Below are 18,319 nucleotides of genomic sequence, written 5' to 3' on the forward strand. Positions count from 1 at the left end.
CCGCAGCATCCGCAACCCGCAGCAGCGCATCTGCACACACGTGGATCGCGATTCGGCGATTCGGCGCTTCTGCGCATGCGCATAGTGCGTTTTTTGCGCATCTGCGCATGCGTGACCGCCGAAACCCAGAAGCAACATGTTCCGGTACTTCCGGGTTTCGGCGGTCCATAACCCAAAAAAACGCAACCTGAAGCGTTTGTAACCCGAGGTATGGCTGCATTTTAAAAAAGCTAATCTGGTAAAGCAAAATGGGAGCAAAGGAAAGCAGGATGCGATTTTTGTAAACCGCTTTGAGGTCTTCTGACCATGCAGTGGTAGGACTCGAACCCATGGCTTTGGGGAGAATCAGGAAGAATTTTCGGACAGTAAGAGCTGTTCGACAGGGGAACGGTCTCCCTTGGGAAGTTGTGGACTCTCCATCCTCTGAGGTTTTTAAGCAGACGTTGGATGGCTGTCTGTCCTGGATGCTTTAGCTGAGATTCCTGAATTGTGTGTGTGTGGGGGGTGGACTAGATAACTCTTAGGGTACCTTCCAACTGATTCTAAAAAATCAGAACGAATGCTCATTGAACAGCAAAGCAGCTTCCTGCAAACGAATCGCGGCAAAGGCTCTCCGAACACGTCACACGGAAGCCCCGGTGTTGAGCCGCAGAGCCCATAACACACCTGCAGGCACGTGCCGTGGCTTGGCTGCCCCAGGGCACACCTGAAGGGCACCCGGCTCAGAAGCAAACCAGCAAGAAGGGCAAGGAGGAAGAGGCAGGAGCGGGACGGGCGCTGGGCACCTTGCCACCTGGAGAGCAGCCCAAGTGCTTCGCGGGGCAGGTGTGGGCGATGCAGAAGGGCTGGCGCAAAACCGGGGGCACACGTCGTTTGGGCAAAGAGGGGGTGAGCCGTACAGATGGCGGGGGGCGCCTCTTGGCATTCCTGGGGCTATGAGGGGATGGGGGCCAGCGATGGATGCAGCGAATTGCCGCTTGATGTTAGCCCTCTTAGAGAAATTAAAAGAAGGGGGGAGAGATTTAAGCCATTAGCCCTGAAGGGGGGGAGCTGACAGGATCACGTCACCCCCAATTAGCCGGCTTAGGGAGGCCCAGGCGGCTGTTAATGAGCCGGCGAGCGGCGGGGAGGGGTGTGTGCCTGAAAATAGCTGCCCACACGGAAAAGCCTCCTGGTCTCTCCGAAAAGCCTCGCTCTCTGCAATTGCTTAGGTTTCAGTGGTGATTCCTGCAGTTGGACGAGACAACCTTCTGACAGTCTTCCCCAACCTGGTGCCCGCCAGACGTTTTGGCCGACGTCTCCGCCCAGCACGGCACGTGCGTCTCGAGGGCGCTGTCTTGGCGAAGGCTGCCCTGGCCACCCCATGGTTGCCTGGAGCGGACCAAAGGAAGTCTCGTTCATCGTGGAGCGCAGACTGTGGAACTCACTGCCACATGAACAGCATTAAAAGAGGACTGGGTGAGGGAAAGCTCACAATGGCTGTGCTCTCATTCCTGCGTCTCACGGGGTTGGGATGGATGACTTCAGGGGTCCCAACTCTACAATTCCACGTTCCCTCTGCAGTTCGAGGTTGCAATGCTTCTGAATACCAATTCCTGGAAACCACACGAAGGGAGAGGGCTATTGCGGCCAGATCCTGTTTGCGAGTTTCCCATAGGCATCTGATTGTCGTGGGTTGCTCTTCCGGCTTTTGCTTCCGACTGCATGGGCTGTTGGCCTGATCCAGAAGGCTTGTCTTGGAATCATCGAATTGGAGAGTTGAAAGGGACCCTCAGGGGTTATCTATTCTAACCCCCTGCAATGCAGAAATCTCAGCTAAAGCGTCCAGGACAGGTAACCACCCAACCTCTGCTTAAAAACCTCCAAGGAAGGAGAGGCCACCACCTCCCGAGGAAGCCCATTCCACTGCCAAACATCTCATACCATCAGCAATGTCCAGGCAACACAATGACCATGTACATATGCAATAGACAATCTTTATAGAATTCCTTCAAACCATAACAAGGACAAAATGAAATCTTTAGTCTCAAAGTCTCTGGAAATCTTTAAATGAAGCGAAGTTCCAGATTTGTGGAACACGGGTGGCGCTGTGGGTTAAACCACAGAGCCTAGGACTTGCCGATCAGAAGGTCAGCGGTTCGAATCCCCGCAATGGGGTGAGCTCCCGTTGCTCAGTCCCTGCTCCTGCCCACCTAGCAGTTCGAAAGCATGTCAAAGTGCAAGTAGATAAATAGGTACCGCTGTGGCAGGAAGGTAAACGGCGTTTCCGTGCGCTGCTCTGGTTCGCCAGAAGCGGCTTAGTCATGCTGGCCACATGACCCGGAAGCTGTACGCCGGCTCCCTCGGCCAATAAAGCGAGATGCGCGCTGCAACCCCAGAGTCAGCCATGACTAGACCTAACGGTCAGAGGTCCCTTTACTTTTACCAGGCTTCCGGATATTGACTACTGTTTCATAGAATTCTTCGTCAGCGTAGTGGGAGGATATTGAATTGCTTCATAAACCCATCTTATTTCGAATGAATGTATGTAAATGAAAATATCAAATGCTGTGGAACAGTGCTCATGTAATAATGTAGTCACTGCTAACAAAGAATTCTACGAAACAGTAGTCAATATCCGGAATCACTGTTCAGTGTTGGACATCATATTTGCTGAACACACAAAGCTTCACAGCTTGTCTTTCATCGTACAAAGTCTGATACCTCGCTTCATTTAAATATTTCCAGACACTTCGAGACTAAAGATTTCATTTTGTACTTGTTATGGTTTGAGGGAATTCTATAAAGATCTATTACATATGTACGTGGTCATCGTGTTGCCGCTGAAACCTGGAAGTAACCCGTTCCAGTACTTCCGGGTTTTGGCGGTCTGTAACCCAAAAAAATGCAACCTGAAGTGTCTGTAACCTGAGGTATGACAGTGGTACCTCGGGTTAAGTACTTAATTCATTCTGGAGGTCCGTTCTTAACCTGAAACTGTTCTTAACCTGAAGCACCACTTTAGCTAATGGGGCCTCCTGCTGCCGCTGTGCCGCTGGAGCACAATTTCTGTTCTCATCCTGAAACAAAGTTGTTAACCTGAAACACTATTTCTGGGTTAGCGGAGTCTGTAACCTGAAGCGTATGTAACCTGAAGCATATGTAACCCGAGGTACCACTGTATATGTTCTTAGAACCCATTTTATTTCTGTAACTGCAAGTTATTTTAAACTGGTCTTAACATTTTAACATTCAAAATCTCGTGAGCCAGCCTAGGGTCTTAGAGTGGGATATTAATAAGAATAATGTGTTCGAATTCTGCTCCCCAAAGGCATCTGGTTGGGCGCTGTGAGAACAGCCTGCCATTGGCCTCATCCGGCAGGTTTTTCTTATGTTCTTACGAGGTGCTGAGAACACAGGCACTGGCAGGAATCCTGGTGTGTGGGAGCAGCGAGGGGCACCAGCGAAGAGAGGATTCGGCCCTTGTGGGTGCCCCCCATGCCACCCCCAATCTCCCGCTCCCCTCCTCACCACGGCATGGATCACAAACTCCAGGTGCCTCTTGGTCTCAAAATCCAACGCTTTGCCCAGCACGATCCTCCCGCTGTTGGGCAGGTCGATCCGGAAATATTTGGCGTCAGCCTGAAAGTTCAAACAGGGGTGGTAGCCACGCAGCTGGCACGGCAGATGCCCACAGAGGGTGGCAAGCCCGGCATCCCTCCGGGTCCCCTCTCCCAAAGGCACTTCTCCCGCCCGCTCACCCCTTGCCCCGCAAATCCATTTCCTCCACCCGCAGAGGTTTTGGCCGTAATCTACGCCCACGGCCAGATCTAGGTGTCCTGGTTCCCCCCGGCTAATCCCACGCCCACACCGGCGTTGCCATGGAACAAAGGGGGTCAGCGAGGGATGGGCAAGCCCACTGCGGCCGTACGGTTCTGGCCAAGCGAGGGCCAGGCACTGGCCAACTCAGCCAAGGCTCCAGCACAAAATGGTGTCAACGCCTTTGCTTTGCTTTCCGCTGCCGGCGACCAGTTTGGTGCTGGTAGGATGGAAGCTTGGGAGCTGAACAGCAGGTGGCGCCAGAGCAGACAGAAGGAGACCCGCAACTTTTTTGCTGATACGGTTGCGCAGTGCATGGTTGGTGGGGAAATGGACGCATAAACAGAGAGGGGAGCAGTCAGAAGGGACTGCCCAAGATCTCACACAACCTTCCCTGAGGAAGGTGGTAGGGTTTAAAAAGTTCTCTCCGTGCCTGGGTTTGCAGGACCTGGCCTGGGGGTTGGACTAGATGACCCTCGGGTCCCTTCCAAGTCTATAGTTCTGTGATTCCCATAGCCAACTAAGATAGGGACAGTCACATAGGGGCGTTTCCGGGGGTTTGCCCAGAGTGCAATTTTGCCCCCGGAAAGTAATCCTGGCACATGTTGCGGGGTTGCCTATAATAGTTGTAGTAGTAGTAGTAGTCATAATAATAATAATAATTTATTTATATCCTGCCCATCTGGCTGGGTTTCCCCAGCCACTCTGGGCGGCTCCAAACTAAATATTAAAAACACAATAAAACATCAAACATTAAAAACTTCCCTAAACAGGGCTGCCTTCAGATGTCTTCTAAAAGTCATAGTTGTTTATTTCCCTGACATCTGATGGGAGGGTGTTCCACAGGGCAGGCGCCACCACCGAGAAGGCCCTCTGCCTGGTTCCCTGTAACCTCACTTCTCGCAGGGAGGGAACCGCCAGAAGCCCCTCGGTGCCGGACCTCAGTGTCCGGGCTGAACGATGGGGGTGGAGACGCTCCTTCAGGTATACTGGGCTGAGGCCGTTTAGGGCTTTAAAAGTCAGCACCAACACTTTGAACTGTGCCTGGAAACGTACTGGGAGCCAATGCAGGTCTTTTAGGACCAGTGTTATGTGGTCTCGGCAGCTGCTCCCAGTCACCAATCTAGCTGCCGCATTCTGGATTAGTTATAGTTTCCGGGTCACCTTCAAAGGTAGCCCCACGTAGAGCGCATTGCAGTAGTGCAAGTGGGAGAAAACCAGAGCATGCACCACTCTGGCAAGACTCCGCAGGCAGATAGGGTCTCATCCTGCATACCAAATGGAGCTGTTAGACAGCTGCCCTGGACACAGAATTGACCTACACCTCCATGGACAGCTGTGAGTCCAAAATGACCCACAGGCTGCACACCTGGTCTTTGGTGCAGCTGGGAGGTTGGTACGCCAAAGGGAATCCTGTACTGCCCCTATTGCCCAACATCCAGAACATTTATATTAAAATTAAAGTAATCCCCAGACCAACTAAAAGTTCATCTTCCTCCTCCCGGTGGCCTTGGGGAGAGGACTCACCGACGTGCCGTCGATCACGTACATGAGGGTGTCGCCATCGGCGTCCTCCGCCTGGGTGCTGAAGATCACGGAGTGGGGGGCGGCCAGCTGGGGACGAGAGGGGGGGAGAGCAGGGTTAGGCGGGAAGTCAGGCCTAGTGAGAGGGGTCCTCCTTACCGACTCTCTCATCCTTCCTGGGATATGGGGATAAAACATACCGTATTTTGTGCTCCATAAGACGCACCTGACCATAAGACGCACCTAGTTTTTAGAGGAGGAAAGGGGGAAAGCCCCATTTTTTGGGGGGTCAGCTCAAAGTTGTTCAGCTTCTTTTGCAAAGGGGAAAAGGCCCTTTTTTGAGGATCAGCTCAAAGTTGCTGAGCTTACTTTGCAAAGGGGAAAAATCCTGTTTTTATGGGGTTCAACTCATAGTTCTGCAGCTTTTTTAGGAAAGGAAAGGGAGCCGTTTCTACAGTTTCCAGACAGATAATCTAATCAGCCAGTCCCATGTCTCTGGGGAAACAAACGGCCTCCGTCTGCAGAACATTCAACAATGGAGGCCTGGGCAAAGGGCCGGAAAGGGAGCCAGCGACCGACCACACATTCGCTCCATAAGACGCACAGACATTTCCCTTTACTTTTTAGGAGGAAAAAAGTGCGTCTTGTGGAGTGAAAAATACGGTACCCAGGCTGGCTAGAGAACCTCGTCCCTCAAATACAGGGGCACCAGTGGCGTCTCATCTGCCCGCCGGGAACGGGAAACACTCTTTTTCGTCACAATATTGGGTTTCTCAGGACTAGCCTTTTCCACCTCGGTTTAGCAGTTAAGTCGTGCACTGAGAACCAAGGAGACCCGAGTTCAAATCCTCACGCCGCTATCAAAGCATAGCTGCCAACTTACAGATTTGAAAATAAGGGACCAGCAGCCTCGAAAATAAGGGACCAGCAGCCTCGGAAATAAGGGACCAGCAGCCAAAATAAGGGATTTTCAGAGCACAGGTATGCTCGACTTCTGAGCCCCTCCGAGCCAAAGGCAGAAAGCCCAGCCAGCAGCAAAACGAAGCCTCAAGCGGTGGTTCCCACAGCGCAGCAACCCGGCAAAGGGGATGCAGCAAGGGAAACCACCGTCACCTCTCTGCTGGGAAGCGCTGAGCAAAGGTGAGTCCCCAGGCAACGCGGCCGATTTGATTGGCACAAGGCATGCAAGCTCCACCCCCCAGTCGTTCTCCAACTCCTTATTGGGTGAGCAACGCAGCCAAGCAACACAGTTGGAGCCTCCCTCCTCCCTGGCCGGCAGGGAGGGAGGAGCTGCTTCCTTTGAAACCCGGGAAATTTAAGGGACATCATCAATAAGGGACAGCAGCGGGACACGGCGCTGGGATAAGGGACTTTCCCGCCAAATAAGGGACGGTTGACAGTTATGTATCATAGATTTACTGATTTACCTCCGGCGGGTGCACCAAGTTGCACCCAACATGTGGGGGGCAGCAGCTGTTGCACATTGATGATGTCACAAGCACAAAGCTCTGCCCCACCCCCACCCCCACGGTCGGGCCATGCCTGTCAGGATACTCTGGAAATCACGGCGGGGGCCACGGAGGGCGAAAATCACCCTCTAAGCCGCTCACCTTCACCTGGCACACCTGTGCTTGCCCAGGGGTGATGGGGATGATGGCCCCCTCAATATTGGGTGAAGGGTCTCAGCCCCCTGCCTCAAAATATTGAGTGGGGTGAAGCTCTTTCTATCCAGCGGCCTGACCTCAAGTCAGTCACTAATATCGCTCAGTTTAACCTGCCTTTCAGGGCTGTTGGGGAGATAAAATGGCTACAGGTGTGCAGAGAACCGAATCTTATTCTTGGAGGAAGATAATAATAATAATAATAATAATAATAATAATAATAATAATAATAATAATAATTGTCAGGGGTTCAGGAGCAGAGGCAAGGGCAAGGGAGGAAACAGAGAGCGAGGGGGAGGAGGCAGAAGAAAAGATGAGTGATGACGACGGCCCGAGATCTCCGAGCCTTTCCAGTGAATCAGAAGATTCACAGTAAGGGGCACCAGTGGTCAGGGCAAGGGGGGAGCCTAGGGGGACACCCCAGGAAGATAGAGCCAGAGGGGACTCCGAGGGGAGCAGTTGGAAATCGGGACCAGCGTCACAGCCAGAGAGCAGGGAAGAGGAAGAGCGCCAGAGATCAAGCGCTGGCAGCTCGCAACAGGGGGGAGGGCACGAGTCAGGAGTGGCCACACCTCCATCGGGGAGCGAAGAAACGGTCAGACGGAAAGTGGAAGGTTGGGCGCGCGCGCCAAGTTCAAATGCACAGGAAAGTGACGCAGTAGGCAGCCAGGAGAGGGAGCCAGGTCCTAAAGCCCGGCGCAAGGAGACAGGGAGTTCCGGGGGGTCGGCGTCAGAGGAATCCCGGAAGGAAGAGACCCCGGGGGGCAGAGGGACCCAGAGGAGAGCAGTCAGGCGGAAAAGGTGGAGCAGGGCTAGGATATTAAGTTGGTGCACAAGGGGCGGAGACTCAGACGGAGCTTCGCCGATCTAGCCATTAGACGTAGAGTTGCACGTAGCAGCTTGAGAATGGAAACTGTAACTCAATAAAGACTTTTACTTAATGACCGCTGGCTAGCGTGATCCTCTGTGAGCTAGGATCTTGAAGCAGCTCTGACAATAATAATTTATTTATACCCAGCCCTTCCCAGTTCAGATAACCGGGCTCAGGGCAGCTAACAACAAATTTAAAACACATAATTGATGCAATAAAAAACAGCATAAAATAGAGTATAAAAAGTGAATAACGATAAATTCAAAATTCAAAAATCAGTTTAGTGGGGAAATCCATCCAGTAAACATTAGATGATCCCCAGGGCTAGCTGGCTAAATTAGTCCTACTTGGGCCAGCGAGGAGAACAGGGGAGAATTAGCTGTGGGATCCCAGAGCGGGTAATCTTCATAAAAAGGGGAGGGGGGGAAGGAAGGAAGGGGAATATAAGATCAGGCTAAGTTCAAATTGAAAGCCAGGCAGAATAGCTCTGTCTTACAGGTCCTGTGGAAGGAAGTTAAATCCTGCAGGGCCCTGGTCTCATGGGACAGAGCATTCCACCAGGTCGGAGCCATCACTGAGAAGGCCCTGGCCCTGGTGGGGGATAATCTGACTTCCTTAGGGACCTCTAAACTATGGTTATTCATGGACCTTAAAGTATTTCCTTAAGCTTGGTATTTCTCCTCTCGAGTCCCCTGTTCTGGAGAAGGGCCCAGGGTCTTCCTGGGCCCTCCAGTCCCGGCCGGGCGCCAGGCACTCACCTCGCTGATGTTCTGCGTCAAAATGGTGTCCTCCTGGAACCGCGGCTTGTTGTCGTTCTCGTTCATCACCTGGACAATGATCCTGTACTCAGCCTGCCAGGGAAGAAGAGGGTGTTGTGAGGGGCTTCCCTCGAGCGCCGCCTGCCTCGGAAAACTATAGTTCCCTTTGCTGGGAGGAATGGGGGCGGGGAGAGGACTGCGCCCTGGAGTTCGGAGATGGGGATCACTGAGAGCAACGCAACAGTGGGTCCCCCGATGATCTTGGATCTCGATTTACGATTTTGTGCTCCACTTTACAGCAAGGCTCCCATGGGAGAAGGGTCACAGGGCGCCAGAGCTACAGGAGACGACTGTCTGGATCCGCACCATGCATTTAAAGCTCTACAACACTACTTTGGGCAGTCACGGCTTCCCCAAAAGAATCTCGGGAACTGTAGTTTGCTGAGGTGACCCTCCCAGGACTACAAGCCCCAAAGAGGCTTAACACCCAACCCTTCTTCCCAGGGAATGCTGGGAACTGTAGTTCTGTGAGTAGAACATGCGTCTCCTAACAACTCTCAGCATCCTTAACAAACTACAGTTCCCAAGGTTCTTGGCCATTTCAAGGGGTGTGGTCCTGCTGTAAATGTATCTCCATCACCCTCAGATTTTAATTGCATTGTTTTTTGGAGCCCTAGGCTCTCACAGCAGGAGATATTAATAATAATAGTAATAAGGATGATGACAACAATAGTTTGAGAGGGAGGTTTGTATCAGGGACAGGACTCAGCGAGTTTGTGTAGAAAATGGCCTTGCCAAATGAAGGTAAAATTTGCATTCGTGGCCCCACCCTTTTTTATGTTTGCGCCCCCCCCCCCACGGCGGCCCTCCAGGACGACAAAGGGCAAGTCTCTCCTTGCTCGAATTCCCCTTGGAAACATTTGTGGCCTGCCTCACAAGGCTGGTGTGCGCGTTGTCAGCAAAACCAGGGCCGTAAAGCACTTTGTAAGCAGCAGCCAGAGCCATGCTAAGCAGGAGACCGGGCAAGAGGTGCCAAAGGAAATTGAGCTTGAAAAGGGGAGTTTTAAGATCCTGCCCAGGATGTAGGAATGCCTAATAAATAAAATAATAAAATAATAAAATGCAATGTTTTGTACCGGCGAGAAGCCATCTTCCGTGCATGTGAAGGAGACCATCAGAACAGGAGTTTCCAATGCCTGGAAGAGAGAAAAATAAAGGGAGAGCGTCACCCTGACATCATTTATGCATCTCTTTCCTCAACTTTGCAAATGCAGAATTGCTATTTTTAAAAAATCGTTATTATTAGTGGCGCCTGCTGTGGAATGCCCTCCCAGCAGATGTCAAGGCAATAAACAACCATTTTACTTTTAAAGCTGTTCCCGCCCCCCCTCCCCCCTTCGGAACAGCGTTCCGAAGGGGGGCGGATGGGGCAGCTGTTCCCGCCCCCCTCCCCCCTTCGGAACAGCGTTCCGAAGTGGGGCGGCTGGGGCAGATGTTCCCGCCCCCCGCTTCGGAACAGCGTTTTAAAATGCTGGGGGTCGGCAGCGAACGCTCCCGACCCCCAGCATTTTAAAATCTCCCCGGGACAGGGGGAGATTTTAAAATGCTGGGGGTCGGCAGCGCTTCGCTCCCGACCCCCAGCATTTTAAGATCGCCGGGGCAGGCGGGGGGAAGGCAGGCGGGGGGGAGCAAAGACTTTTGCCCCCCGCCGGCCTTCAGAAGAGGTCCTCTTCTGAAGGCCGGCTGTGGGCGAAAGTCTTTGCTCCCGACCGCCAGCATTTCCCTATGGGCTTTCGTCTTGCGATGCAAGCCCATAGGGAAATTCGTCTTGCGAAGCGCCTCCAAAACAGAAAACCCTTTCGTCTTGCGGGTTTTCCGTCTTGCGAGGCATTCGTCTTGCGGGGTACCACTGTATTATTATTATTATTATTATTTATTATGCTCACCGGTGGTTCCTCATCATTCTGGGGTTGGGGAGAGGATAAGAGGGGCGTTGCAGGGCTCTCTCCTAGGCCTGGTGTCACACAACAATTTTATAAATGGCTTGGATAAAAGGAATTGAGAAGATGCCCATCACATTTGCAGGTGGTATCAAACTGGGAGGGGTAGCTAAGGCCGCAGAAGACAGAATCGGGATTTAGGATGGCCTTAAAGATTGGAGAACAGGGCTAGAAGTAACTTAATGGATCTCAGTAGGGACGCGGGTGGCACTGTGGTCTAAACCACAGAGCCTAGGGCTTGCCGATGAGAAGCTAACAGGAACAGTGGTCAGGGGTGATGGGAACTGTACTCCAAAACATCTGGAGGGTCAAAGGTTGCCTATGCCTGATGTAAGTCATGGGCCCTGCCTGCTCCCCTGCTCCCTAAAATATCACTGGTTTGCTCCTTTCTATGGTGCTCTGGGTAAAACCACAGAGCGTAGGACTTGCTGATCAGAAGGTGGGCGGTTCAAATCCCCACGATGGGGTGAGCTCCCGTTGCTCGGTCCCAGCTCCTGCCAACCTACCAGTTTGAAAGCACAAAGTGCAAGTAGATAAGTAGGTACCGCACCGGCAGGAAGGTAAACTGCGTTTCGGTGCACTGCTCTGGTTCTCCAGAAGTGGCTTAGTCATGCTGGCCACTTGACCCAGAAGCCAGTAAAGCAAGATGAGCACCGAAACCCCAAAGTTGGCCACGACTGGACCTAATGGTCAGGGGTCCCTTTAAGGAAGCTATAGCTTAGGACCCTACTCTCTTGGGGGGATTCAAACCGCCAACCTTCTGATTGGCAAGCCCTAGGCTCTGTGGTTTAACCCACAGCGCCACCTGTGTCTTAGCTTATACGTAAATCTGGCACTAGACGGGAGCAACACTCACCTCTCGGTCCAACACCTTTTCCTCGGAGACATTCAGCCGCACAGCCTTTCCGTCCAAGTAGAACCAATCGGCATCGATCCCGCCCAAGGTCAGCTGGACGGGGTCGCCCTCAGGATTGCCGGACACCATTAACCGGCAGACCAAGGTGCCGTAGGGGCTGTTTTCCGGGATCTCAGTGAAGATGTTGCTTCCACCGCTGCACTGGTCAGCAACCGCTGGCAATCCCAGAGGAAAAAGGGACAGGTCAGACGCCGCTGAGAATTTCACAGGAACGAAAATGTAACACCACCCATGATAATAGAATGGCAGACTTTTACGACTGAATACCTCAAACTGGCAAAGCTGAAGGGGAAAGTGAGAGGGCTCCCGAACCAGAAAGTAATACAAAGGATGGAAAATATTCAAGGGTGTTAATGGAGAAATCTGAGGGGCCCCCTGGACAAAACAAACAAGGACACCAGCCAGGAATCCCAGAGCAAAACAGCAGCCAGTAGGCTTGGTCTTGATTGAAGACTGTTGCGACAGGACTCCCACCTGCCACCAAGTGGAACAAGATGGAAGCCCTGAACAAGAGAGAACCCAAACTTTTATAACTGCTAATCCCCATGTTACACCCCTCAAACTACATCACTCATACATCACAGTTACATCATGAAAGGGGAGGTCCGGTGGCAGTAATCTGAGCATCCTGGACTCTGCCCCATGGTTCCCCTTGCCCTCCACCAAACACCCATCAAGTGTAACAAAAGAGATACAGTATTTACATTTCCCTGTTTCCCAGCCAAGTTCATCACACCCTTTTGTCTTCATCTGGGTTTGTTATTTCTGGAATGGCTACCTGTCTGGCACTCAGGTATCAGGATGCCAGGGATTATCACTCAGGCAGAGGGGCTGCTGAGGAGCTGAGCTCACATGTCTAGATGAATTTCTGAAGTTATCGCAGTGAGCCAGTACCTAGAGACATTTATCAAATTCTTACATTTGGTAATGGGCAGCAGAGGCCCTTTGAATAGATAGGAAGAAACAGCGATGAAGTGTTTTGTGGGGACAAATCACAAAAGTCACAAAAGTGATGGTGATGGTTTTGGTAGTGGGCTGCATGTGCATGATATCTGCTGGAGGGGCACCCCCCCCCCAACCTATACATAAATTCCTGCAACAAAGATTACCTACAAACATATTGTCCACATAACAATCTCCTTGCGGAATTCAACTGATCCTTGTAAAATGCAATGTGCAAATGTGAATTTGTTGGAGTACACAGAAACAAATCATGGTAATAGAAGGCTGTGTGTGAAACGTAAATAACAATACAAGTACAATGAGAAGAATTGGAAGTCTTTTATTTAGAAATTCAACGAACGGTTGTATAATAATGCAAATTCTTGTTTTGTATGTCCCCCCCCCCACACTTCTTTATCTTGTCTTAATCTTTTTTTCCCTTTTAAAAAATATTTTTATTAACCAATTTCAACATAGCAATTTATCAATCCTCTTAATCAATTACATTATTCCCCACACACACAATCCTCCCTCTCACCCCCACCAAGGACTCAGCTCCCCTCCCTGATTTCTTTACATAGATTGTTTTCTGCATGTTGTAAAATTGTACATATCCTTACTTTATCTATCATAAAGCCAGAAGCGACTTGTGCTGGCCACATGACTCAGAAGCTGTGCGCCGGCTCCCTCGGCCAATAAAGCGAGATGAGCGCCACAACCCCAGAGTCATCCGTGACTGGACCTAATGGTCAGGGGTCCCTTTACCTTTACTATTGCTTCAAAATTCGTAAACAGAAGACATATAATATGTGCATGGAGTCACAAAAAATAGGAATCAAATAAATGTTCCATGAACAGGCATATAGGAGTGGTGAGTCACTATCAAAGATCACTGAGATGGAGGCAAAACGCCTTTCCCCAGTCAGTATCCTGCAAATGCAATGATAGGCGTTCCAAACATAGCAATAGGGTAACAGTTCTCCCAGGATAATGAACTTTTTACATTGTCCACAAAGGTACATCTAATGGCCATGGATCAGCTTATTATTAGCCGATGTGCTGCTGGTTCTTGTCCAGAGCTTTCTGTTTTGCAACACAAATGGAAAGGTCTGGCAGCTGGGAGAACCTGAGGCGGACTGGGGGAGCCTTGTAAATTCGTAGCGTGCTTTAAACCCCTTATCCAAAGCAGCTTGAGCCACAAGCTCTTCCTTCCTGCGTCCACTAAGATTTCTGGACTCATTAACAAGTTTCACCCCCAAACAAAATCCATCTGGTACCCAGTGGTAGAGTTAGATCGTTTCAGACTCCGGACTTAATGGTCTTGTTCCCAACAGCCCTGCTTTTAGGTAGTGTTACGGAAATTACGGGGGGGGGCACATTTTTAAAGTTGTTAAATGTTACAAATATTATGCATAAAGGTATCCTTTCAACTTGACAGCTCCAGGAAGTTGTTGTTGTTGTTGTTTAGTCATTTAGTTGTGTCCGACTCCATCTGCAGCCCAAGAAAGTAAAATCTCTCACTGCCTCCATTTCTTCCCCTTCTATTTTCCAGGAGGTGATAGGACCAGTGGCCATGATCTTAGTTTTTTTGATGTTGGAGTTTTCTTGGCAGGGATACTGGAGTGGCTTGCCAGTTCCTGCTGCAACAGGGAAGTTAGGTAAAGGTAAAGGTACCCCTGCCCGTACGGGCCAGTCTTGACAGACTCTAGGGTTGTGCGCTCATCTCACTCTAGAGGCCGGGAGCCAGCGCTGTCCGCAGACACTTCCGGGTCACATGGCCAGAGAACCGGCACCAGAGCAGCACACGGAAACGCCATTTACCTTTGTCCCGCTACAAAGCGGTACCTATTTATCTACTTGCACTTAAGGGTGCTTTCGAACTGCTAGGTGGGCAGGAGCTGGGACCGAACGACGGGAGCTCACCCCGCTGCGGGGATTCGAACCGCCGACCATGCGATCAGCAAGTCCTAGGCGCTGAGGTTTTACCCACAGCGCCACCCACGTCCCTTAACTAGGTAACAGGGAAGTTACCTAGCTTTAAAAATCACATAAAATCAACTCCTTTGCCAGTTTCCTTCATTCCACCGCCAATTTGTTTCATTGGCCAAGGACTTGGAAACCACTCGGTCCTGCCATAATCCCTCAAGCGGGAGGTCATGTATTCACAGGAAAGTACTCATAGGTGTCAATCGCTGGGCAAAAGCTCCTCTCCAGACTTGCCCAGGTGCCAGACTATGCAAACCAAAGTTCTATTGTTCTTTTGCAGTAGGTGCTTAGAATGTACTTCCCAATACATAGCCTGTATTTGCCTGTTGTTGTTGTTGTTTAGTCGTGTCCAACTCTCTGTGACCCCCTGGACCAGAGCACGCCAGTCACTCCTGTCTTCCATTGCCTCCCGCAGTTTGGCTAAACTCATGCTGGTCGCTTCGAGAACACTGTCCCACCATCTCATCCTCTGTCATCCCCTTCTCCTTGTGCCCTCCATCTTTCCCAGCATCAGGGTCTTTTCCAGGGAGTCTTCTCTTCTCATGAGGTGACCAAAGTCTTGGAGCCTCAGCTTCAGGATCTGTCCTTCCAGTGAGCACTCAGGGCTGATTTCCTTAAGAATGGATAGGTTTGATCTTCTTGCAGTCCACGGGACTCTCCAGAGTCTCCTCCAGCACCAGAATTCAAAAGCATCCATTCTTCGGCGATCAGCCTTCTTTATGGTCCAGCTCTCACTTCCATACATCACTGCTGGGAAAACCAGAGCTTTTACTATACGGACCTTTGTTGGCAAGGTGATGTCTCTGCTTTTTAGGATGCTGTCTAGGTTTGCCATTGCTTTTCTCCCAAGAAGCAGGCGTCTTTTAATTTCGTGGCTGATTTCATCAGCCTTCTTTATGGTCCAGTTCTCACTTCCATACATCACTACTGGGAAAACCATAGCTTTAACTGTATGGACCTTTTGCCCTGACACATTCCTCCTATGTTAATCATGTATAACCCTCCCCTTTCCTGATGTAGCAATGATGTAGCAGTGATGTAGTGATGATGCTGAATGAAATGTATGCTGGGATAAGATAGAAACTTTTAAAGTCCTTGTCACCCCATCTTCGGGGTTCAATTCCTCTTTGAACCTGTAGTGCAATAAACTTTGGTCTATAGCCGTTGGTGGCTGCACTCCTTCCTTTATTCCGCAGGGACCCGCGGGCTCTGCCCGACCAGCTGGGTAGCTGAGCAGCCTCGCACCTAGATTTTCCCCTAACAGTAGCAACGTGTTATTTTCTCCATTTATTTCAAGATGTAGGAAGGCTGCCTGCCTGGGTCTGGAGCGGTGTCCCTATCTGGTAACCGCCAGGCTAGACTCCTAGAATGTGTTGCGTGTGGGGCTGCCCCCGGAGACTGTTCAGAAGCTATGGCGGATGCCCCGTGTGGCAGATGGGTTGCTAAGAGGATAAAGAAAGCATGTTCTTGTCAGGCTTCAAGGAATCCTATCCCTCCTACGGCGAGATGCCAAGAAGCAGATAACAAGAAGAGTTCTTACCAAGTACAGTGGTACCTTGGGTCTCAAACGCCTTGGTTCCCAAACACCAAAAGCCCAGAAGTAAGTGTTTGAACGTTTTTGAACGTTTTCTGGAAGCCGAACGTCCGATGCAGCTGTCGGCTATTGTTTCCGGGGCCCCGGCACCAATCAGAAGCTGCACCTTGGTTTTCAAACATTTCAGAAGTCAAACAGACTTCCAGAATGGGTTAAGCTATTTATTTTGAGTTTTTGTTTTTGAGGCTTTTTGTTTTTGCGACTGTGTGGAACCCACTTCAGCTACTGATTGATTGATTGATTGATTGATTGATTGATTGATTGAGTGATTGCAGAAAAGGATAAAAGCCCCTCATCCAAACAATGACTATCATCAGTGCAGGTAAATAATAATAATAATTTTAATTTTTATCACCTACAATACTGTCTTATTTACTTTATAGTACCGAACATTAATTATTGCTTTCATTTTATGGATCAATGGTCTCGTTAGTAAAATTCATGTTAAATTGCTGTTTTAGGGGTTGTTTTTAAAAGTATGGAATGGATTGATCCATTTTGCATTACTTTCTATGGGAAAGCGCATCTTGGTTTTGGAACGCTTTGGTTTTGGAACGGACTTCCGGAATGGATTAAGTCTGAGAACCAAGGTACCACTGTAGTTTATTCAATATTCACAGATACGAAGGAATGTAGTCTCTGTTAGATAATGACCATTGCTCTGAGTAAAGTCCCACCCCTCTATGTCGTCCCCACTCTACGTCACCCCTGTGCTGACTGATCTGTGCTTTCTGCCTCTGAGCTTTCTGTTCTCCTACTCTCACGGCACGCCTGGTCCTGGGAGAAGGGGGATCAGGAATGCTTTCTAGAGACACTGAGTCTGACAGCTTTCTCTCCCCTGATTATTATTCTTCCTGCTGTTCCTCCTCCAATATTTCCCAGCTTCTCCCCACTGCAGCCTCTGAACTGTGCCCTTCTGCAAACCACTGTTCTTAATCTATACTGTCCTGAACTTCTAGGGAAGGTGCAAGAAGAGGGGGGGCGGTCCCCACCATTTTCCGTCACTCCAACCCCTGAAAGTTCTGGTCTGACTCCACTGGCTGCCAATCCGTTTCTGGACCCAATCCAAAGAGCTGCTTTTGGCATCGAAAGCCTCTTACGCAGCTCAAGAGTTCTGTGCCAAAAAGACCACCTGGATCCCAAGAAGGTCACCTTTTTTCCATGGCACCTCCGAGGCCAGACTGTGATGGCCTGGGACTCGGGCTCAGGCTCGGGCTCGGACTCGGAACCAGAGGGGTCTCAGTCCACACCGCATCCTTTGCCTCAGGAACCATCTGAACCCAGTCTGGGGCTTGATCCTGAAGAGTCCCAGTCTGCACAGGTTCCCCTGTAACAAGCACCAGCTGGGCCGAGTCAGGGGTCTGAGCCTGCCCTGGCTCCAGATGCAGGGATGACCTCGTTGCCTTTAGCTGGGCCATCACTTACAGCTGCTCCACTACCGGTTGGGTCAGGGGAGGCTGAAGCGGCCCCTGGGTCTAATAACGCACCAACATCTCCCGAGCTGCAGAGACTCAGGTCTGAGAGAAGGAGAGACCTGAGTACTTGCAGGAGGAGTGCTCACCTTCGGGCGAAACAGGGAGGTGAGTCGCCGGGGGATCAGGCCCGGCCGTTACCCCAACAGAGATAAAAGGCTACTGGACCCCGCAACAGGTTGCAGGAGCAATATTGCTGTTTGCCAGAACCTGCCTGAGACCCTGTACCTGCCTTGCCTGGTTTCCTGCCTCGCATCCTGTCTTGGCCCTGCTGGACTGACTCCTAGCGGAACCTTTGGATTCTGGACCTGACCTGGACCTCATTTCTCAGGTTACCCCTGGGGCCAGAACACAGACTGCCTGCCTGCCTGCAGCGGCACCTCTCTGCCCTTCCCGGTTCCTGGACTCACCTGTGATGAGCCGGAAGGACATGTCAATGGCGAGGAAAAGGACTCCGCATGTCAAAGGAGGCATATTTTGCAGCCAGGCGACCCGGGAGAAGCAGTTCTCACATGCAGGACTGCAGGGCAGGGCAGGCGAGGCAGCCGCAAGCAGGTTTCCTGGAACAGGAGAAAGCATCATGACGAGGGTTGAACTGAATACAGATCAGGGGAATCCAATCAGACAATTTCACTTCCCCCAAACTTCAGATGAGTTCCACATCCATTTGCATTTTTTTAAAAAGAAACATATATGAAAACTCAGCATCATTTTAGTGCAAATTTCTACCAATATAAACTTTTTTTTTGTATGCAATCCAGACAAATACTCACGTTTTTGCAAGTGACATTTCCTGA

The 18,319-nt window shown here is 50.6% G+C and overlaps 1 protein-coding gene across 1 annotated transcript in view; it reads right to left on the reverse strand.

Annotated features, from left to right (window-relative positions):
• LOC308596857 (cadherin-related family member 5-like) overlaps window positions 1–18,101 on the reverse strand; it is a gene marked incomplete at its 5' end in the record, with an annotated part of 51,287 nt that extends 33,186 nt beyond the window's left edge. Inside the window, 7 exons of the mRNA XM_081212164.1 lie at window positions 735–845; window positions 3,511–3,621; window positions 5,326–5,412; window positions 8,613–8,705; window positions 9,749–9,808; window positions 11,469–11,683; window positions 17,933–18,101. Coding sequence (XP_081068290.1) covers window positions 735–845; window positions 3,511–3,621; window positions 5,326–5,412; window positions 8,613–8,705; window positions 9,749–9,808; window positions 11,469–11,683; window positions 17,933–18,101 — 846 coding nt within the window. The remainder of the gene's footprint in view (window positions 1–734; window positions 846–3,510; window positions 3,622–5,325; window positions 5,413–8,612; window positions 8,706–9,748; window positions 9,809–11,468; window positions 11,684–17,932) is intronic.
• Between the last annotated feature and the right edge of the window lie 218 nt (window positions 18,102–18,319).

Source organism: Podarcis bocagei, assembly GCF_964188305.1.
Source record: "Podarcis bocagei genome assembly, chromosome: 10".
Classification (NCBI taxonomy): domain Eukaryota; kingdom Metazoa; phylum Chordata; class Lepidosauria; order Squamata; family Lacertidae; genus Podarcis; species Podarcis bocagei.